Raw genomic sequence first — 16,645 nt, forward strand, 5'->3', positions numbered from 1 at the left:
AAAAAAAATGGCAAACTTCATCAATTGCAAAAAATGTTTCTTAAAATAACCTATATTTTTTTAATTGTGATATTAAAAATATTAAAAATAAATAAATTCTAAAATGTATATATCAAGTTAAAATTTTAATTTGTTATGTTGTATATTTTTTTAAATAATATAAGTTTATTATAAATTTAAACAAATTTTTATTTTTGAAATTATTAATTAAATTATTAATTATAGTAATTAACATTATTATTATTCAGACATTGCTCATATAATTCTCATATAAATCTGTAAAATATAACACTTCTTTATAATTAAAATAAATGGTAAATCCTAATATATAGAATTTATATAGAAACATTGTATTAATTTCTACAATATATGAAATAAATAAACAAACATCTTTAAAAAATAAATTTTCAATTTAATGATTTTGATAACAATATTTAAAATTATACTGAAATTTAATTTAATATATAATATATGAATATAAAACTTTTATGATTATTTTTATTTTTCTAAAAATTTAAAATATATATATTTTATATATTAATTTAATTATGAAATTTTTATATCCAAATAAAAGACCAATAAAGAATATTAAATATGATGAAAGCTACAGGAAATACAATTCTACTACGTCTATCAATCCACTGAGCAATTTCTTGTGGTGTCATTGTTGTAAAATTATGTAATTGTGCAAGAGTTGCTCTTCGTGAAAAGGGTTTTGGTGATGATGTACTATTAACACTTGTAATGCTTTCAATAGAGCACTTTTGATCTTTATCTTCATCAATTTTAACAGAAGGAATGTTGAGAGTACTTGGAAAACTCTGTAAAAAAACATATTTATTATAAAAAATAAATTCTTTTGTTTGCAATTTTTTAAATTTTTCCTATGAGATAATATAATATGTATTTACATGTACAGTAAGATAATTTTGACTTGAATAATCTTGATCATTTATATTTGTATTATCAAGTGATGACCAAGATCGTGATCGTTCTAGCCCAGTAGTGTTTTTTTGAAATTGTTTTCGAGCCAGTTTTGGCGTTAATGTTGATTTTAATATATATTTACTATTTACTTTCTTCAAGGGAACAGTTTTTCTGTATTTAATTTAAAAATTAATGATAATTGAATAAAAAGTAATATTCATAAATGAATAATACATACTTCCGTCGATAAATTGTATTAACAAAAGCAAATTCAACCATTGCTGCAAATAAGAATATAGTACAACCTAAAAACCATATTTCACTAGCTTTTATATAAGAAACTTTTGGTAGAGAATTTTCTACTTTTGATGCAAGAGTCATAAATGTTAAAATAGTATTTGTTCCTAGATATAAAAATTTTAATTAGTTCTTTATTCTATAATATAATAAATTTGTATTGAATAAATTATATTTTTTAAATTTATCACCTAAAACTATTCGCGGTGGACTTGCATCCATATGCAACCAAAAGGATACCCAAGAAATAACTACTATTAATATAGATGGTATATAATAATCCATCATAAAAAATCCCATCTCACGTGCTAATTTAAATGTTATGCTAATTGAACTGAAATTACCAGCTGTAAACATAAAGCATTATTAATTATATACATATATAATAAATAAAAAAATAATTAAAATATTTTTAAAATATTATTTACTATTACTATATTTACTATAAAAAATACATGCCAAAATGACCATAATGTTGTTGCGATATAGTATAAAATACTTCTGATGCGTTAACCCATTTTTCAACAAGCTTATATTCAGTTAAATGTAATTCATCTGCAAGTATAATTGGCTCTTGGTCCCAATACAACACCATATCAAGCACATTGTGTGTCCCTGTAGGTAAAAATTCCATTCATTCCAAGGAGCATAATAGAATAAAATAGCTGATATTGTAGTAGTACAATAACTATGACATCCTACAGCTCTCAAAAACAAGTGAACATTCTTGTACATCAAATGGAAATTTCTCCAAGCGAAGCCCACAGTTAAGAGTAGCTTGCAACCTATAATAATTTATATTTTATTTTCATTATATAGATAAATGATTGAATAGTTTATATTCTGTTAATTTTTTTTTCTTAAATATAATTAAAGAAAATTATAAAAATTCCAATGCTTTAAACTATATATAATTTTTTTTAAATTATATGTGATTTTTTTTTAAATCTTATTTGGAATAAAATGTTTCAAATTTTTAATGTGTGAAACATTTTTTTATATGTTTTTATTAATAATATATAATATAAATATCTAATTTTTAACATTGAACATTATAACTCTTATTAGTAAAACATGTAATATTAATAACTAACTAATTGTTAAAGGTAAATTTAATATTAATCTAATCTTTGATTATTTATCATTTTTGAATTATAGATGTAGTGACTAATTTTGCATACAATACATACATAAAAAGATATGCATTTGTACAAACATCTATAATTTAATTATGAATTATGATTTTGGATAATTAAAAAAGAATTTTAAAAATGGATTATATTGATATGATAATAAAAGAATAGCACAATAATAAATTAAATATTATATTATTAAAAATTATTTTTTACTATTTGTATATATTATATTTTTTATATTTTATATCATATTTAAATATAATTATAAAATTTTAATTATAACATTTTATTGATATTCATTCCAAAAAAATATTCAATAATTATTATATTTAATAAAATAATATATTTTTACTATATAAATATAATAAGAATATAATTTAATTAATATAATAAATTTAATGTTTTATTTACAAACCTAGTATTCAATCTAACCATGCCTGATGGATCTATTGAAACAAGTATATCTTTTACACTATTTCCTGTTATTGCTGAACTGGGTTCATTAGAAACATAAACAGTAGGTGTCCATATTAGATCATGTGCAAATTGTCCACCATATATTTGATTTAAATATGGAGCAATATTTGAAAATTTTAACCTGGCATCCAAATATCTAAATTGTAACATCATATGTACATCAAATTGCTGTAAAAAGATTTTTACATATATTTATAAAGGATATAATATCATTATTTTAAAATATTTATAAGAAATGATTAAGTTTATATATCAATATATCATATATGAATAAATCAATATTCATATATATATATATATATATATATATATATAATGTATATAAAATATAATTATAATACAAGCTACCAGTGTTTTTGCCATGTTTGATTTAATTGTATAAATATAAGCCTTGGTATACACATTAATTGGATTTGTAGAATTAATTTCTCCAGGTGGTCTAGTCATCTTATCATAACGACAATCATTTGTTAATTCTTGTAAAAGTTCAGTTTGTGCCATAGAACTACTATTGCTTAATATTGGACAATTTTCTAGTCTGTAAGAAATATATATAATTTTATATATATACAAAAAAATTTTTTTAATTTCGTTCAACATTTTATTAATATTATTTACCTATCTAATAATAAAAAAAATAAAAAGTATTAATATAATAACATTATTTTGCAAAAAATTTATAAAAATTATAATAACAATAAAGGAAAATTAATGTAATATATTTTAAAAATATATTTTAATTAATATCATATTTACTGATATTTATTTATAATAAAAAAAAAAAGATATTATTGTTAAAAAATAAAATTGTTTTAAAAGGAAGTCCTTGAATTAAAATTCCAGACATTATTAACCAGTAAGAATAGTTAATTATGTTGCTTTGTATCAGAGCCAGTGACATAATGGAATGCATGTGACTCTATATTATAAGAAGTCTTTTGTTATTGAAAATTCAAATATTTCTTAAAAAACATAAAAAAAAATTTTAAAGATATTTATTATAATTAAATAATTTTCATAAAATTAATATAAAAATATAATTGAAAAAAAAGAAATATTTCATAAACATCAAATTATATCTATATTAATATTTCATAGTTTATAAATATAGATAGAAAATCTACAAATTTAAAATTGTTTTAATATTTATTGTATCATATTTTAAATATTTATTTTGCAGTAATTATATAATTTAACTTTAAATATAAAAAATATTTATTAATTTTTAATTGAAACAATAGAATTTTGGAACTCTAATCAGAACATTAATATCAATTTCAATAACAAGTCTTATCTACAATATGAGCACATTAATTTATAGCATCAAACATTTAACTGTTTATATAAGTTATCAATATTTTTCTTCATAAAACTACGTATCATAATTGAAAATAGAATCTTCTTTTCTTTTCTTTTAGTGTTATATAATTTTCTTTTTAAAAATCATATTTTTATATATCTATATCTATGTCTTATAAAAGAAAATTCTTTCAAAATTGTTATGTTATGAATTGATAAATATTATAAGAATTAAATAATTATAAAAGAATTATTGCTTACAATTAGAATCATGATAAGTGCAGATTTTATTTATAATAATATTATATTAAATAATAATATAATAATATTATATAATTTATAATAATATTATATAAAAAAAAATTATTAAGAATGGTAAAATAATATGACATTATTAAAAATATAATCTTATAATAAGTTGAAAAATTGATACAATTATCTTTGAATGCTAATATTTTCATAATGTTTTAAAATTTAATTATTTACATATAAACATTATTATTACATATAACATTACATTTTTATATTAGATATATATAAATATAAAATTATAGTATATATCAGAGTATAAATATAAAATTCTTATTTTATAATTTAATTTTATAATTTATATATTTTACTAGAATGAAAATATTTTTTTTATGATTTCAAATCTATAATAATTTTATTTGTTTAAAACTGTAAAAAGTAAGATTAATAACTTATATTAATAACAATAGATTAAAAACAATGATAAATAAATAAATAAGATGATATTTTTAAGATGTTGTACAATAGTTGTAAAATTTAGAAAAATGTTAATTATTATTAAATCTAATAAAAATTTTAAAAAATTGATTATAATTATATAACTTACATAGTAGATGTATTTAAATGTAACATTTGTAGTAGATAAATAAAAAATATGAAATCAAAAATTATTTTTAAAGCCATCTTTAAGTTCCTTAATGACTTATCTGCTTCACTAATAAAGTTGGACTGATTCTTTCTTGCATATACATATATATTCTTGAGTAAATTTGTTGGAAACTAAACATTACCCAACCATTCCTCCCACTAATATTCTTTTGTAAAGTGAACATTTAAATGTTTAAATATGATATTAAATTACAATATAAAGTATTTTAAAACTGTGAAATAAATATATATGAAATAATTAAATAAATATTATAAAAAAACATATTATAAAAAAAACATTAAAAAATAAAAAAATTTTTTTTATCATTTTATTAAATTTTAATTTTTAAAATATAACAAATAAAAACTTTAAAATATAAATTATGACACATACTTATATATATTAAATGATATTAATTTCTATATAAAATATATTTTAATTCTATATTTTTATCATTTTTTAAAATTTATGTAATTTTATTCATCCATCTTGTGATATATTTAAACATTAATATAAATTACTTATATACATATATATAAATTGACATCATATTGATATTCATTATTATTAATATTTGTTTTATATTTTTAATTATATAATAAATATATATTTTACAATGTAAATATTATTATTTAATTAATTCTTATATTTTTATAAGACATTAGTTTACAATGTCTTAAAATTAAAATTAATTATTAACTGATTCAAAATTAGATTTAAAAATTTATAAATATAAATTATAAATTTTAAAAATTCTATATATATTATTAAAAATTTATATTGAAAAAGTAAAAATATATTAAAAAATATGTAAAATCTTACAGAACTTTATACAATTCCTTAATTATATATTTAGCTCATTTCTACAATTGTAATCCGTGGTTTCATACGATTGAGAGTATAATTAAATAAATGCAAATTTTCTAATAATTTTGTTATTCTTATATAATGACGTTCAGTGTATGGTATCATAGATTCCAATGTGGAAGTTAATTTTGTTTGGAATTCCAAATTTTCTATTTCCATCATTAATGTATTTATAATTATCTGTTAATCATAAACATTATAATCATAAAAATTTAAAAAAAAATATTATAAATATGAAATTATAATAAAATTTTTACTTCAAAGAATAATAGTTTACTAAAAATTTACCTGAGCAACTTGACAATTTTTACTATTAAAATTCCATGTAATAGCACATTTCAGCAGTTCTTCTTTATAAATTGGTTTTAATTCATGAACTGTTTCTTCAAGATGAAAATTATTTTTCTTTAACATAGCTAAAAAGAATTAAAAATTTAATTAATAAGAATAAAAAGAATAAAAATAAGAAAAAAATTAAAGATAATTTTATTCAATTATTAATTTATATAGGATGATTAATATATCTTATATATTCATTTTCTTTTTTGAAAAATGCTTTATATAATGTCATTAAGATAATAGTTTTATATAATTAATAATACTCTATATAATATATAAATTAATTAATAACGTTTGTTCCAATAAAATATCTTATTATTTAATGATTAACTTTAAGCATAATAAAAATTTTTGTTTTGAATTTGATATTTATAAAGAAATAAAAAATTATAATACCACAATTTAAAGAAAATAAAGTGAAAAATATTATAATATTGTATATGATATTATGCAAATTAATATATAGTGAATTTTTTGTTCAATATATATAATATAAATTTCTCAAAATATATATAATATTAAATAGATCATTCTACATATATTCTTTTATATAAATATAAATATATAATATGTAAATGTTTACATTGATAATACTTACTTTCTACAATTTTCAAAACTTGAAAAGGACGTTTTAATTTTAAAGCTAATTTTAATGCAGAACTTAATTCATTTGCTTTAAATAAATTTGATAATTTTTGTTCTTCAAGTGCAATTTGTTCTAATTCTTTTGCAGCTTTTATTTTCTTTTCTTCAGTTACATCTTTCCAAATTACTAACAATGAATCACTTCCACCACTAATAATAGTTTTTTCATTTTTACTAACTATAATTAAAATATAAAATTATAATACATATAATATAATATGTAAATAGCGTTATAATAATATTTACCTGCAAGTGACCATACACGGCTTTCATGCTGTTCTAAAATACATGTACATTCTGATGTTTTAATATTCCAAAGTTTCAAAAGACCATCTCCACTTGCTGTAATTATTTGCATTCCACGTGATAAAAATTCTGCTTTTAATACTGATGATTCATGACCTTCAAATGTCTGGCATATTAATAAAATTATTAAATATATTAATAATAATTATATAATTCTAATGAACAAAATAGAATTATATTATATTATAATTTAATGAATTTTAAAGTTACTTTTAAACAATGAAGTTCTGTTAATGACCAAAGTTTTATTGTGCAATCTGCTGATGTTGTTAGAAGTACTTGATCTATGGGTGAAAATCGCACACACCAAACTCCTCTACGATGTCCACGAAATACACCAAGTAATTGTAAATCATCAGACCATAACTATAACACATATAAATATATTTAAGAATAAATTATATAAAAAGAATGTTATGTATATATATATATATATATATATAAATTTAATAAAAATATTATGTTAAATAGTACATCTAATAATTTTTATATAATAACATATAAAAGTTATATGATTTGCTTATTATTAAAATCATATTTATTCCATAAATTTCTTATTTTACTTTAATTCTTATTATTGTTAAGAAAAAATTAAATATTTAAGAATATTAAAAATCAACATTTACAAATAATAAGAATCAATAATCTATTAAATATGAATGTAATATTTAAGAGAAGAAGAATAATGAATGAACTATAAAGTGAAGAATGTCATATGTATTATTTTAAAAAGTTAATGCATCATACCTTAGCTGTTTTATCTTGAGATCCAGTTGCAATTAATTTATCATTTGGTGAAATAGTTACACTATTAATATCTTTTTGATGAGCCAATGTTGTATGAATAACATTTAAAGAGCCTATGATTATTAAATATATAATATCAAGTATTAAAAATAATAATTCATAACAAACATTATGTTTACCTTTAAATTCAATATCATTTTGTAAATTCCATAATTTAAGACATAAGTCTTGACTAACAGAAACAAAAAATTTAAAAGATGTTTGAAAAATTGCAATAGAACCAATAGGAGCAGTATGTCTAGTAGCAGATGCAATACAAGATACTTTATTTGTTTGTTTATCCATAAGCCATACACGAATACTATTATCCTACAAATTAGCAACTGTATATTATTTCAATTAATATTCATTATGTTTCTATATTTACCTTATCTTATAATAAAAAAAATAATAATATAATTTTTTTTCATTCTAAAAATATTATTTTCTTTGTAATTATAATAATAATAAGTTATTAAAATTTTGTAATTTTACATTTTTATTATTTTTCTTTTGATTGATTAAAAAATAGTTGTATTATGATATATAACATATATCATAAAATTATTTCCCAAATAAATCTACATACCTTTGCTGCAGATATAAGTAAATAGACATTAGCATGTGTTGTAGCGAGAGATAATACAATATCTATATGACCACGTAATAATTCGCAATTCATAGTTAAAGTATTGTATAACTTTATGTCACAACTATTAGTAGCAATTGCTATATGGCTCTCATTATCTCCAAGAAATACAATATCCAAAATTTCATCACTATAACCTATTAACTATAAAAGAATTATTATATATTTATCTATTAAATTATAAATTTTATTTTTATTTTAAAAATCGAATTTACCTGTTTTATACACTCAAATGTTTCTAATGAATGAATAATTATGTTATGATCAACTGTAACCACAGCAAAGTTATTACTAATATCATTATAAAGTAAATGTGTAATTGAGAGAGTTTCTGTTTCTTTTGCAGCTGATACAATGGAATTTTTTTGTACATATACTTCTTTACCAGTTTTCATTTCCCAAATTTTTACAATTCCTTAAAGAGAATTTAAATTAATAACAGAATAAATAAAAAATTTTTAAATAGTTATATATAAAAAGTTATTAAATTAAATTTTAAACAATTATTACAATAAAACATAAAGAACAAAACAACATTCATTTATTCAAATATAAAGAATAAATTTGAAATAGAAATAAAAAAGATTCAATAATTATCTTTGACAATAATTTAAACTATAGATTATAAACTATAGACTATATTTAAATTATAATTTAAAATTTAAAAAAAGACTATATTCATTATAAAAATATGCATTTATAGCAGAATCTTTTTTGACTACAAAATAACAAAAAATCATAAATTAATATACTTGAAACTAAATATTAACTTGATCTTAACTTGATATAAATGTTAATTTAATGTTAATTTATTGTAAATATATAAATATCTTTTATAATATATAATAAAAAAATTTATAATTAAACCTTTTTCTCCTGCAGTAGCAATATGAATAGCATTTTCGTCTTTGTTATAAAAAGGTAGAGATAGTGATAAATTTTTAGGTATAATAAATGTATCTTCTATTTCTTCATAAACTGGTATAACTCGTTTTGATGATCCAGAAGTTAAGTCCCATAAAATGAGTACTCTATCTCTTCCTGAGCTATATAAGAAAATATGAATTATTTACATTAAAAATGAATTATGAATTACTTACATTAGAAATTTTTAAATCTAAATATATTACCTAATTAAATAATCTTCGATAAAAGATAAAGATGTAACTTTACTGAAATGTCCAGAAAACGTAATTTCTTCTTCACCAGTTTTAATATTCCATCCATGAATTTTAATATCATCTCCAGCAGCAAAGATTAGTTCTTTATCAATATTTGGATGAAAAACTAAAACACTATAATTATATTTTAATTTATGAATTTCATAAAAATTCTTATATTGTAAATAATTTAATTTAAGATAATATAAATTTTATATAATCATTTAACTTAGTTTTATTTTTAAAATGTAGAATAAAAAAAAATTTTAAGTAAATTATATATTATGAATATTTGAATAAAAATTGATTTGTATATTTGAATATACAACTAACTTATATATTTAAAAGTTATATTTTTTAAAATAAATACCTTATAACTCCTTGAATTCCTTTCAAATTATGAGTACAAGTATGATATTGTAAATTCCATAATCTGACAATACCATCACTACCTCCAGAAGCCATCAAATTTCTTTCCATGGAATGAGCAATATGAACTACAGGACCTTTGTGAATAGACTTCCATATTTTAATTAATTTATTATCTGTAATAACAACATTTATTATATTGAATAATTGCTTATAATTAAATTAAGTAATATTACCTTATTACCTTTCCAATTCCATAATTTGAAAAGACCACTTTTATGATGTGTAATAATATTTATGTTATTATTACTTGCAATAAAGGTATTAATTGTGTCTTCTTCTTCATTATTATTACTTTCTCCTAAGTAAGATATTACTATGCCTTTCTTTACTGATAATATAGAAACTGTACCATATTTTTGACAGAATATATATTGTCCATCTGTACTCCACTATAAGAAGAATTAATTTAATTATCTAATAAAATAAAAAAAAGTGAATAACATATATGCTTTAATCAATATACTTGAACTTTTCCTCCTGTATAAAAAGCATCATGTTTAGATTCAACTTCGAAACTGAAATTAAATATGATTAATAAAATACATGTATATATATATATATATATATTATATCATCATACATATATAAAGAATCAAATTTTAAAATTAAAATATACATAACCCAGATATATACTATTTATTTTATTTTATTTTTTTTTTTTATATAAAATTTCAAATATGATATAGAATTTCATTAATTACAGAATATTAAAGAAAAAAAATTAATTAAATTAATTACTTACGCTTCTTTCAAAACGACACTCATGTTTGTGGATTATTATAAAAATTTTCTGTTTTATAAATAATTTTAATAAGTAGCACTTATTTGTATATTATGTTAGTTTATTATGTTAGTATATTATGTTAGTTTATGTTAATCGATTATAAATAGAAATATATACTAGAAATAAAACGAAAATTTTGCAATTAATCAAAACAATTATGAATAAATATAATATTTTTCTTCATAGATTATCTAATTTTATATTTAATGTTATTTTATATATCTTTGCGATCTTGTGGCACTTCATGAATCCATTTATCCATTATAGCATGAAATTCGCGGTAAATACAAATTATATTGCAACATAATTGAAATAAGAAACAAAAAAATTTTTAAAATAAAGTATTGATCTAAAAAATTATATTGATATCATTTATCGCTTATCAATTTATTTAAATTTATTACTATGAGATTATATTATTAAGGCAAATTTTTTTTTCAATAATGATTTGAATATATATATATATATATATAAAGGTTAGATTACAATACAATATTTAATTCATATTACGTTAATTAAAAACTTGTTTAGTTTTATATAATATATATTAGTCTCATAATTAAAATGTTATACATAATAATAATAATAATAATAAATTAAAATGTTATATATTATATATTTTATATATATATTACATTATATACATTAAAATATATATATATATATAGATTTACTTTAAAATGTATATTAAAATTTTCAGTTAAAAAAATTATTCTTTTTAAAAGTATTATTCTTTTTTAATAAATTATAATATGTAATGATTAATTTAAATAATTACATTCATATATTTGAAAATTCTTTTTATTAAGATTATATAAATATAAGTTTAATCGATTTAAATATATTAAAATTAAAATAGTAATTAAAACAAAATAATAATAAATATTTTATATTTAAATTAAATATATATACATATATTATTGACGAAAAGTTTTAAATAAATAAAATTATTAAGATAAGACAATGAGTATATGTAAATAGCATGAATGAACTTTTAAGTATCATGGCGTCGCCGATCTTTCCGGCAAGTAGATTTTGCCATCGTGTCCATGGAATCTCTCTCATGTTTTAACGTGTAATCTATATTAAAAATAAAGAATGACGGACGACGTGGTAGTCCTAGAAGATGCTGTTCAAAGAGAAGAAGAAATAGCTCATTTTCAAGCTCCTGCAATACAACATAATCCCGATGGATGGGGTCCTTGTGAATTACCTGATCAATTTAAGGATATACCTTATCAACCATTTTCAAAAGGCGATAGATTGGGAAAGGTTGGTAACAAATGTAGTTTCTGTATTTTTTATTTATAAATATATTTTATATTTTCATTATTTTCTGAAATAGATATCTGATTGGACTACACCGGCTTTTCAAGATAAAAAATTTCCCAGTAAGTAATTCCCATTTTTTAAATTTAATTTATATAAACTTTTATTTGATGTTATTTATTTATTTTTACACTATAGTTATAAAGAATTTAATTATTAACTATTTAATTAATATTAATTATATTTTCAATATTTATTAAATTATTATAATATAAATATGTATTAAGAAAAAAACTTAAAAAAATAAAATTGAAAATTTAATCTATTGTTTTGTATATTTTTTAAATACAAAAAGAAAAAATTTTGATAATTTTAGTAATAAACTTTAATAAGATTTTAAAATAATTATTACAAAATAATATAATTTAAAATCATTAGATTTTGAATTATATTGTTAAAAAAATATGTATATAATTTTTTAATTGAATGATAATAAGATGCAAATAATATAAATAAATTATTATTTCTATTTTAAAATTCAATTTTTTTTTACATTTAGTTTACATTTTAGTTTACATATAATTAAAATCATTTTAAAATAAATAGAATTTTTTTTGTGTATGCATATTAAATGTAAGCATATTAAATAGATTATATTTCATAACTAAATATATTAATTATATATAATATATAGTAATTATATAATTACAATTTAAAATAGCAAAATATCACTGTTTTATGCAAGATAAAAAATTTTTATTCATTAACTTAAGAAATTACTTAAACTTAAAAAAAAAAAACTTTTAATTGTTTACAGACAAGTATACATCACAGTTTGGTTCAGGGAGTCAATATGCATATTATCATGATGAAGATGAAACAACTTTCCATTTAGTTGATACAACTCGTGTACAAAAACCACCTTATCAACGTGGTGGTCGATTCCGCCATAACCAAAGAAATTTACGTGGTAGAGGAAGTCAACGTGGTTCATTGAGTCAAATGCAACAACTTGGTAAATTAAAACTTCGTGAAAGAGATCGCAAAGGACAAGCAAAACGTTGGGGTAGACAACAAGGATTACGTAATCATAAAAATCAACCTCCAATTAAAATTCGCGATGCATCTGTTACTGTAAGACCTGATTGGGTAACTATTGAAGAAATGGATTTTCCACGTTTAGCTAAATTGTCTTTACCTGGTGTAAAAGATGGAGAAGATATTTTATGTTGTGGCTCTCTTGAATATTATGATAAAACTTATGATAGAGTGAATGTTAAAAGTGAAAAGCCACTACAAAGAATTGACAGAATCTTTCATACAGTTACTACTACTGACGATCCAATAATTCGTAAACTTTCAAAAACAGAAGGAAATGTTTATGCTACAGATGCAATTTTAGCAACAATAATGTGTTGTACTCGTAGTAATTATTCATGGGATATTGTAATTGAAAAAATTGGAGATAAGTTATTCTTTGATAAACGAGATAATACTGAATTTGACCTCTTAACTGTAAATGAAACCAGTGTTGAGCCTCCTCAAGATGATGGAAATTCTTTGAATTCTCCCAGAAATTTAGCTTTAGAAGCTACATTTATTAATCATAATTTTTCTCAACAAGTATTAAAATCAAATGAACCTAGATATAAATTTGAAGAAGGAAATCCATTTATTTCGGAAGAAGAAGAAGGTGATGTTGCTAGTGTTGCATATCGCTATAGAAAATGGGATTTAAATAACGGAATTGTTCTTGTTGCAAGATGTGAACATGATGCTGTGATGCAAGGTCCTAATAATGAAATTCAATTTTTAACAATTAAAGCTCTAAATGAATGGGATTCAAAATTGGCTAATGGTGTTGAATGGAGACAAAAATTAGATACACAGCGTGGTGCAGTATTGGCAAATGAATTGCGCAACAATGCTTGCAAGTTAGCAAAGTGGACTGTTCAAGCATTGCTAGCTGGTTCAGATCAATTGAAATTTGGTTATGTTTCTAGAGCAATGGTTAGAGATTCTAGTAAACATGTTATTCTTGGTACACAGCAATATAAGCCAAATGAATTTGCAACACAAATCAATCTTAATATGGATAATGCATGGGGTATTTTACGATGCATTATTGATATTTGCATGAAACAAAAAGATGGAAAATATTTAATTATGAAAGATCCAAATAAACCAATGATAAGGCTATACGATATTCCAGATAATACATTTGAAAGTGAAGGAGAAGAAGACGAAGATGATGATGAACCTGTTAATGATGCTTTTCAAAGTTAACAGTTTTAAATTTTCTTGAACTTCTTTGAACTATCTTAAAAATCATTGATTTATATTATAAACATGTATTTTAAGAAGAAAAGGAAGTGGCATAATAAATAAATCTTAAATCTATTTTTTTTATCATCCAATTTTAAAAACCTCTATAAACTAATTTTAATTTATATTAATATAAATATTAAATATCTGTTTTATAAAAAATAAAAAGCTCAAAAAACTTCAATAAAACTACTTATATAAATTTTTAAATTTATATAAGTTTTTATTTTTTTTAATTTTTTTTTTTTATTAATTATTTGAATTTTTTCTCTTTTTACATTTCTGTTTGTTAAATAATAGAATTTTGATAATGGATTATTGATTTGTTTCATGGTTATTAAAAATTTTTTTATTTTATTATTCTATTAAGTAAACTTTTTATTTTTTATCCAATTTACAGATATTCATTATTATTTACTTATTGAATTTTAATTAAAAACTATATATATTTATAGAAAGTATATTTTTTTATATTATTTTAAAAAGATAATTCTAAAAAATATTAAATTTAATACTTAATTTAGAAAATTTATACAATGTTTTTATTTCTCTGATGATGAAAAAAAAGATTTATTATAATACCCATATATAATATATCTTTGTCAATAAATAACCTAATAAAAAATTAAGAATATATTATATATATTATACAATATTATAAAATGTTAAAAGATCAATATGGCTTCTTCCATGGTTGCTGCAGCGACAATTCGTGCTGTCAAAGGTAGAAAAATATTAGCCACACGCGCTGCACTTACTTTAGTAAGTAAATAATTAACATAAATATATATATATTTTTAATAGTTTTGAATTATTAATACATAATATTAGTTAATATTATTATGAATTTACATATATTATAAATATTGAGAAATTGAGGTTAAGTTTGTAATTCACATTGAAATTTGACGTTCAATTTTTATTTTTAAATGTAATTTTAATATATAGTATTTCTTTAATCTTAATTTTTTTATATATTTAATCAATTTTTTTTTGAGAATAAATATAATTATATATTATACATAATATATATAATATATAAATAATATATTTTAAAACATCTCAAATTATTCTTTAATTAATAAATAATGTAACAATATATAATTTTTTTTTAAATATACAGTACATAGTACAAATATAATTATTAATAACTATTTATAGATCTTAATTTTAATCATTATTGTATACTAAATATAAAGTCATAGAAAACTTTAAGCAATATTTTTATTAATACAATTAATAATTTTATAAATATATATAAAATTAATTATATATAGAAAATTCTGTTAATATTTATATAAGATTGTTATTTTTTACTATTATAAATAAAAATATTTCAGAATTTGTTTTTATAAGAAATATTTTTTATATTATATTATTTTTATTTATTTATGTTTGTAATTTGAATTTTATAATTACAGACACCAAGTGCAGTAAAAAAAATCAAGGAGTTATTGAAAGATAAAAGTGAATTTGTAAGTAAATATATTTTAATTACTAAAATATTATTTGTTTTTCTATAAAATGATTTAAACATTGCATTTATTAAAAAAAAAAATATTAGTTAATACATAGAATATTTTGTCACATCGACGTGTTTTTTCGCAATACCTTGATTTTTGGCTCTCTTTCTCTTGGCATAATTATTAAAAAATTAAATATATGCAATATTATTTGATTACAAAATCAAATAATTATTTTCTCTTTCAGATTGGTCTAAGAGTAAGTGTGAAACAACGAGGATGTAATGGTCTTAGTTATACTCTTGATTATGCCAAAGAAAAATCTAAACTTGATGAAGAAGTTGTTCAAGATGGCGTTTGTATTATGATCGACAAAAAGGCACAATTATCTTTATTAGGTACCGAAATGGATTATATAGAAACTAAATTAAGTTCTGAATTTATTTTTAATAATCCAAATATCAAAGGCACATGTGGATGCGGAGAAAGTTTCTCTGTTTAGTTACTTTACAAAATTATAGTTAACATAGATGATTGAATTGACAAATTTTAGTAAAATATAAGTTTACAAGCATATAAGCATATA

General features: G+C 19.3%; 4 protein-coding genes across 10 annotated transcripts; 2 read left to right on the forward strand and 2 right to left on the reverse strand.

The window, feature by feature from the left end:
* Window positions 1-391: 391 nt before the first annotated feature.
* On the reverse strand, window positions 392-5,988 carry LOC100863004 (pH-sensitive chloride channel 2). 7 transcript variants are annotated; one of them, XM_086917722.1, is made up of 9 exons: window positions 5,857-5,988; window positions 3,183-3,375; window positions 2,776-3,005; window positions 1,927-2,009; window positions 1,684-1,839; window positions 1,416-1,571; window positions 1,166-1,331; window positions 912-1,098; window positions 392-821 (listed from the first exon to the last, which is right to left on the reverse strand). In XM_086917722.1, the coding sequence occupies exons 2-9, from the start codon at window positions 3,336-3,338 to the stop codon at window positions 558-560; spliced, it is 1,398 nt and encodes a 465-aa protein (XP_086773848.1). In that variant the 5' UTR covers window positions 3,339-3,375; window positions 5,857-5,988; the 3' UTR covers window positions 392-557. The 7 variants fall into 7 exon arrangements, with proteins under 7 accessions (XP_086773848.1, XP_086773850.1, XP_086773845.1 ...); XM_086917724.1 differs by having other exon boundaries at window positions 5,862-5,984; XM_086917719.1 differs by lacking the exon at window positions 5,857-5,988 and adding an exon at window positions 4,993-5,204.
* Window positions 5,349-11,447, reverse strand: LOC100864499 (transducin beta-like protein 3). Its single transcript, XM_031919562.2, has 15 exons — window positions 10,961-11,447; window positions 10,682-10,733; window positions 10,400-10,607; window positions 10,157-10,331; window positions 9,757-9,921; window positions 9,494-9,672; window positions 8,842-9,041; window positions 8,567-8,770; window positions 8,118-8,307; window positions 7,939-8,051; window positions 7,402-7,557; window positions 7,132-7,297; window positions 6,839-7,063; window positions 6,190-6,317; window positions 5,349-6,081 (listed from the first exon to the last, which is right to left on the reverse strand). The coding sequence occupies exons 1-15, from the start codon at window positions 10,981-10,983 to the stop codon at window positions 5,887-5,889; spliced, it is 2,379 nt and encodes a 792-aa protein (XP_031775422.2). The 5' UTR covers window positions 10,984-11,447; the 3' UTR covers window positions 5,349-5,886.
* A 358-nt stretch (window positions 11,448-11,805) lies between these two features.
* Window positions 11,806-14,671, forward strand: eIF3d1 (eukaryotic translation initiation factor 3 subunit d1). Its single transcript, XM_012492811.3, has 3 exons — window positions 11,806-12,274; window positions 12,348-12,393; window positions 13,089-14,671. Exons 1-3 carry the CDS (start codon window positions 12,101-12,103, stop codon window positions 14,555-14,557), a joined length of 1,689 nt encoding a protein of 562 aa, XP_012348265.2. The 5' UTR covers window positions 11,806-12,100; the 3' UTR covers window positions 14,558-14,671.
* Window positions 14,672-14,905: 234 nt separating this feature from the next.
* MagR (Iron-sulfur cluster assembly 1 homolog MagR) lies at window positions 14,906-16,635 on the forward strand. The gene is made up of 3 exons (XM_003698025.4): window positions 14,906-15,358; window positions 16,018-16,071; window positions 16,307-16,635. The coding sequence occupies exons 1-3, from the start codon at window positions 15,275-15,277 to the stop codon at window positions 16,559-16,561; spliced, it is 393 nt and encodes a 130-aa protein (XP_003698073.1). The 5' UTR covers window positions 14,906-15,274; the 3' UTR covers window positions 16,562-16,635.
* Window positions 16,636-16,645: the final 10 nt, after the last annotated feature.

This window comes from Apis florea, unplaced genomic scaffold, assembly GCF_048593485.1.
Source record: "Apis florea isolate Af1SG1 unplaced genomic scaffold, ASM4859348v1 contig_2272_pilon, whole genome shotgun sequence".
In the NCBI taxonomy this organism is placed as follows: Eukaryota; Metazoa; Arthropoda; class Insecta; order Hymenoptera; family Apidae; genus Apis; species Apis florea.

What these genes read in the sequence shown, in the direction of transcription:
- LOC100863004 (XM_086917726.1), bottom strand. Translation starts at nt 3,750, where the DNA reads ATGCATTCCATTATGTCACTGGCTCTGATACAAAGCAACATAATTAAC. An exon ending in CAAACATGGCAAAAACACTG is followed by an intron (nt 3,006 to 3,185) that starts GTAGCTTGTATT and finishes ATCTTTTTACAG; the next exon opens with CAATTTGATGTACATATGAT. An exon ending in TCCACCGCGAATAGTTTTAG is followed by an intron (nt 1,332 to 1,415) that starts GTGATAAATTTA and finishes TTTTATATCTAG; the next exon opens with GAACAAATACTATTTTAACA.
- LOC100864499 (XM_031919562.2), bottom strand. Translation starts at nt 10,983, where the DNA reads ATGAGTGTCGTTTTGAAAGAAGC. An exon ending in ATCGAAGATTATTTAATTAG is followed by an intron (nt 9,673 to 9,756) that starts GTAATATATTTA and finishes TTTCTTATATAG; the next exon opens with CTCAGGAAGAGATAGAGTAC. An exon ending in CAGAACTTCATTGTTTAAAA is followed by an intron (nt 7,298 to 7,401) that starts GTAACTTTAAAA and finishes TTAATATGCCAG; the next exon opens with ACATTTGAAGGTCATGAATC.
- eIF3d1 (XM_012492811.3), top strand. Translation starts at nt 12,101, where the DNA reads ATGACGGACGACGTGGTAGTCCTAGAAGATGCTGTTCAAAGAGAAGAA. An exon ending in AAGGCGATAGATTGGGAAAG is followed by an intron (nt 12,275 to 12,347) that starts GTTGGTAACAAA and finishes TTTCTGAAATAG; the next exon opens with ATATCTGATTGGACTACACC. An exon ending in TCAAGATAAAAAATTTCCCA is followed by an intron (nt 12,394 to 13,088) that starts GTAAGTAATTCC and finishes AATTGTTTACAG; the next exon opens with ACAAGTATACATCACAGTTT.
- MagR (XM_003698025.4), top strand. Translation starts at nt 15,275, where the DNA reads ATGGCTTCTTCCATGGTTGCTGCAGCGACAATTCGTGCTGTCAAAGGT. An exon ending in CACGCGCTGCACTTACTTTA is followed by an intron (nt 15,359 to 16,017) that starts GTAAGTAAATAA and finishes TTATAATTACAG; the next exon opens with ACACCAAGTGCAGTAAAAAA. An exon ending in TGAAAGATAAAAGTGAATTT is followed by an intron (nt 16,072 to 16,306) that starts GTAAGTAAATAT and finishes TTTCTCTTTCAG; the next exon opens with ATTGGTCTAAGAGTAAGTGT.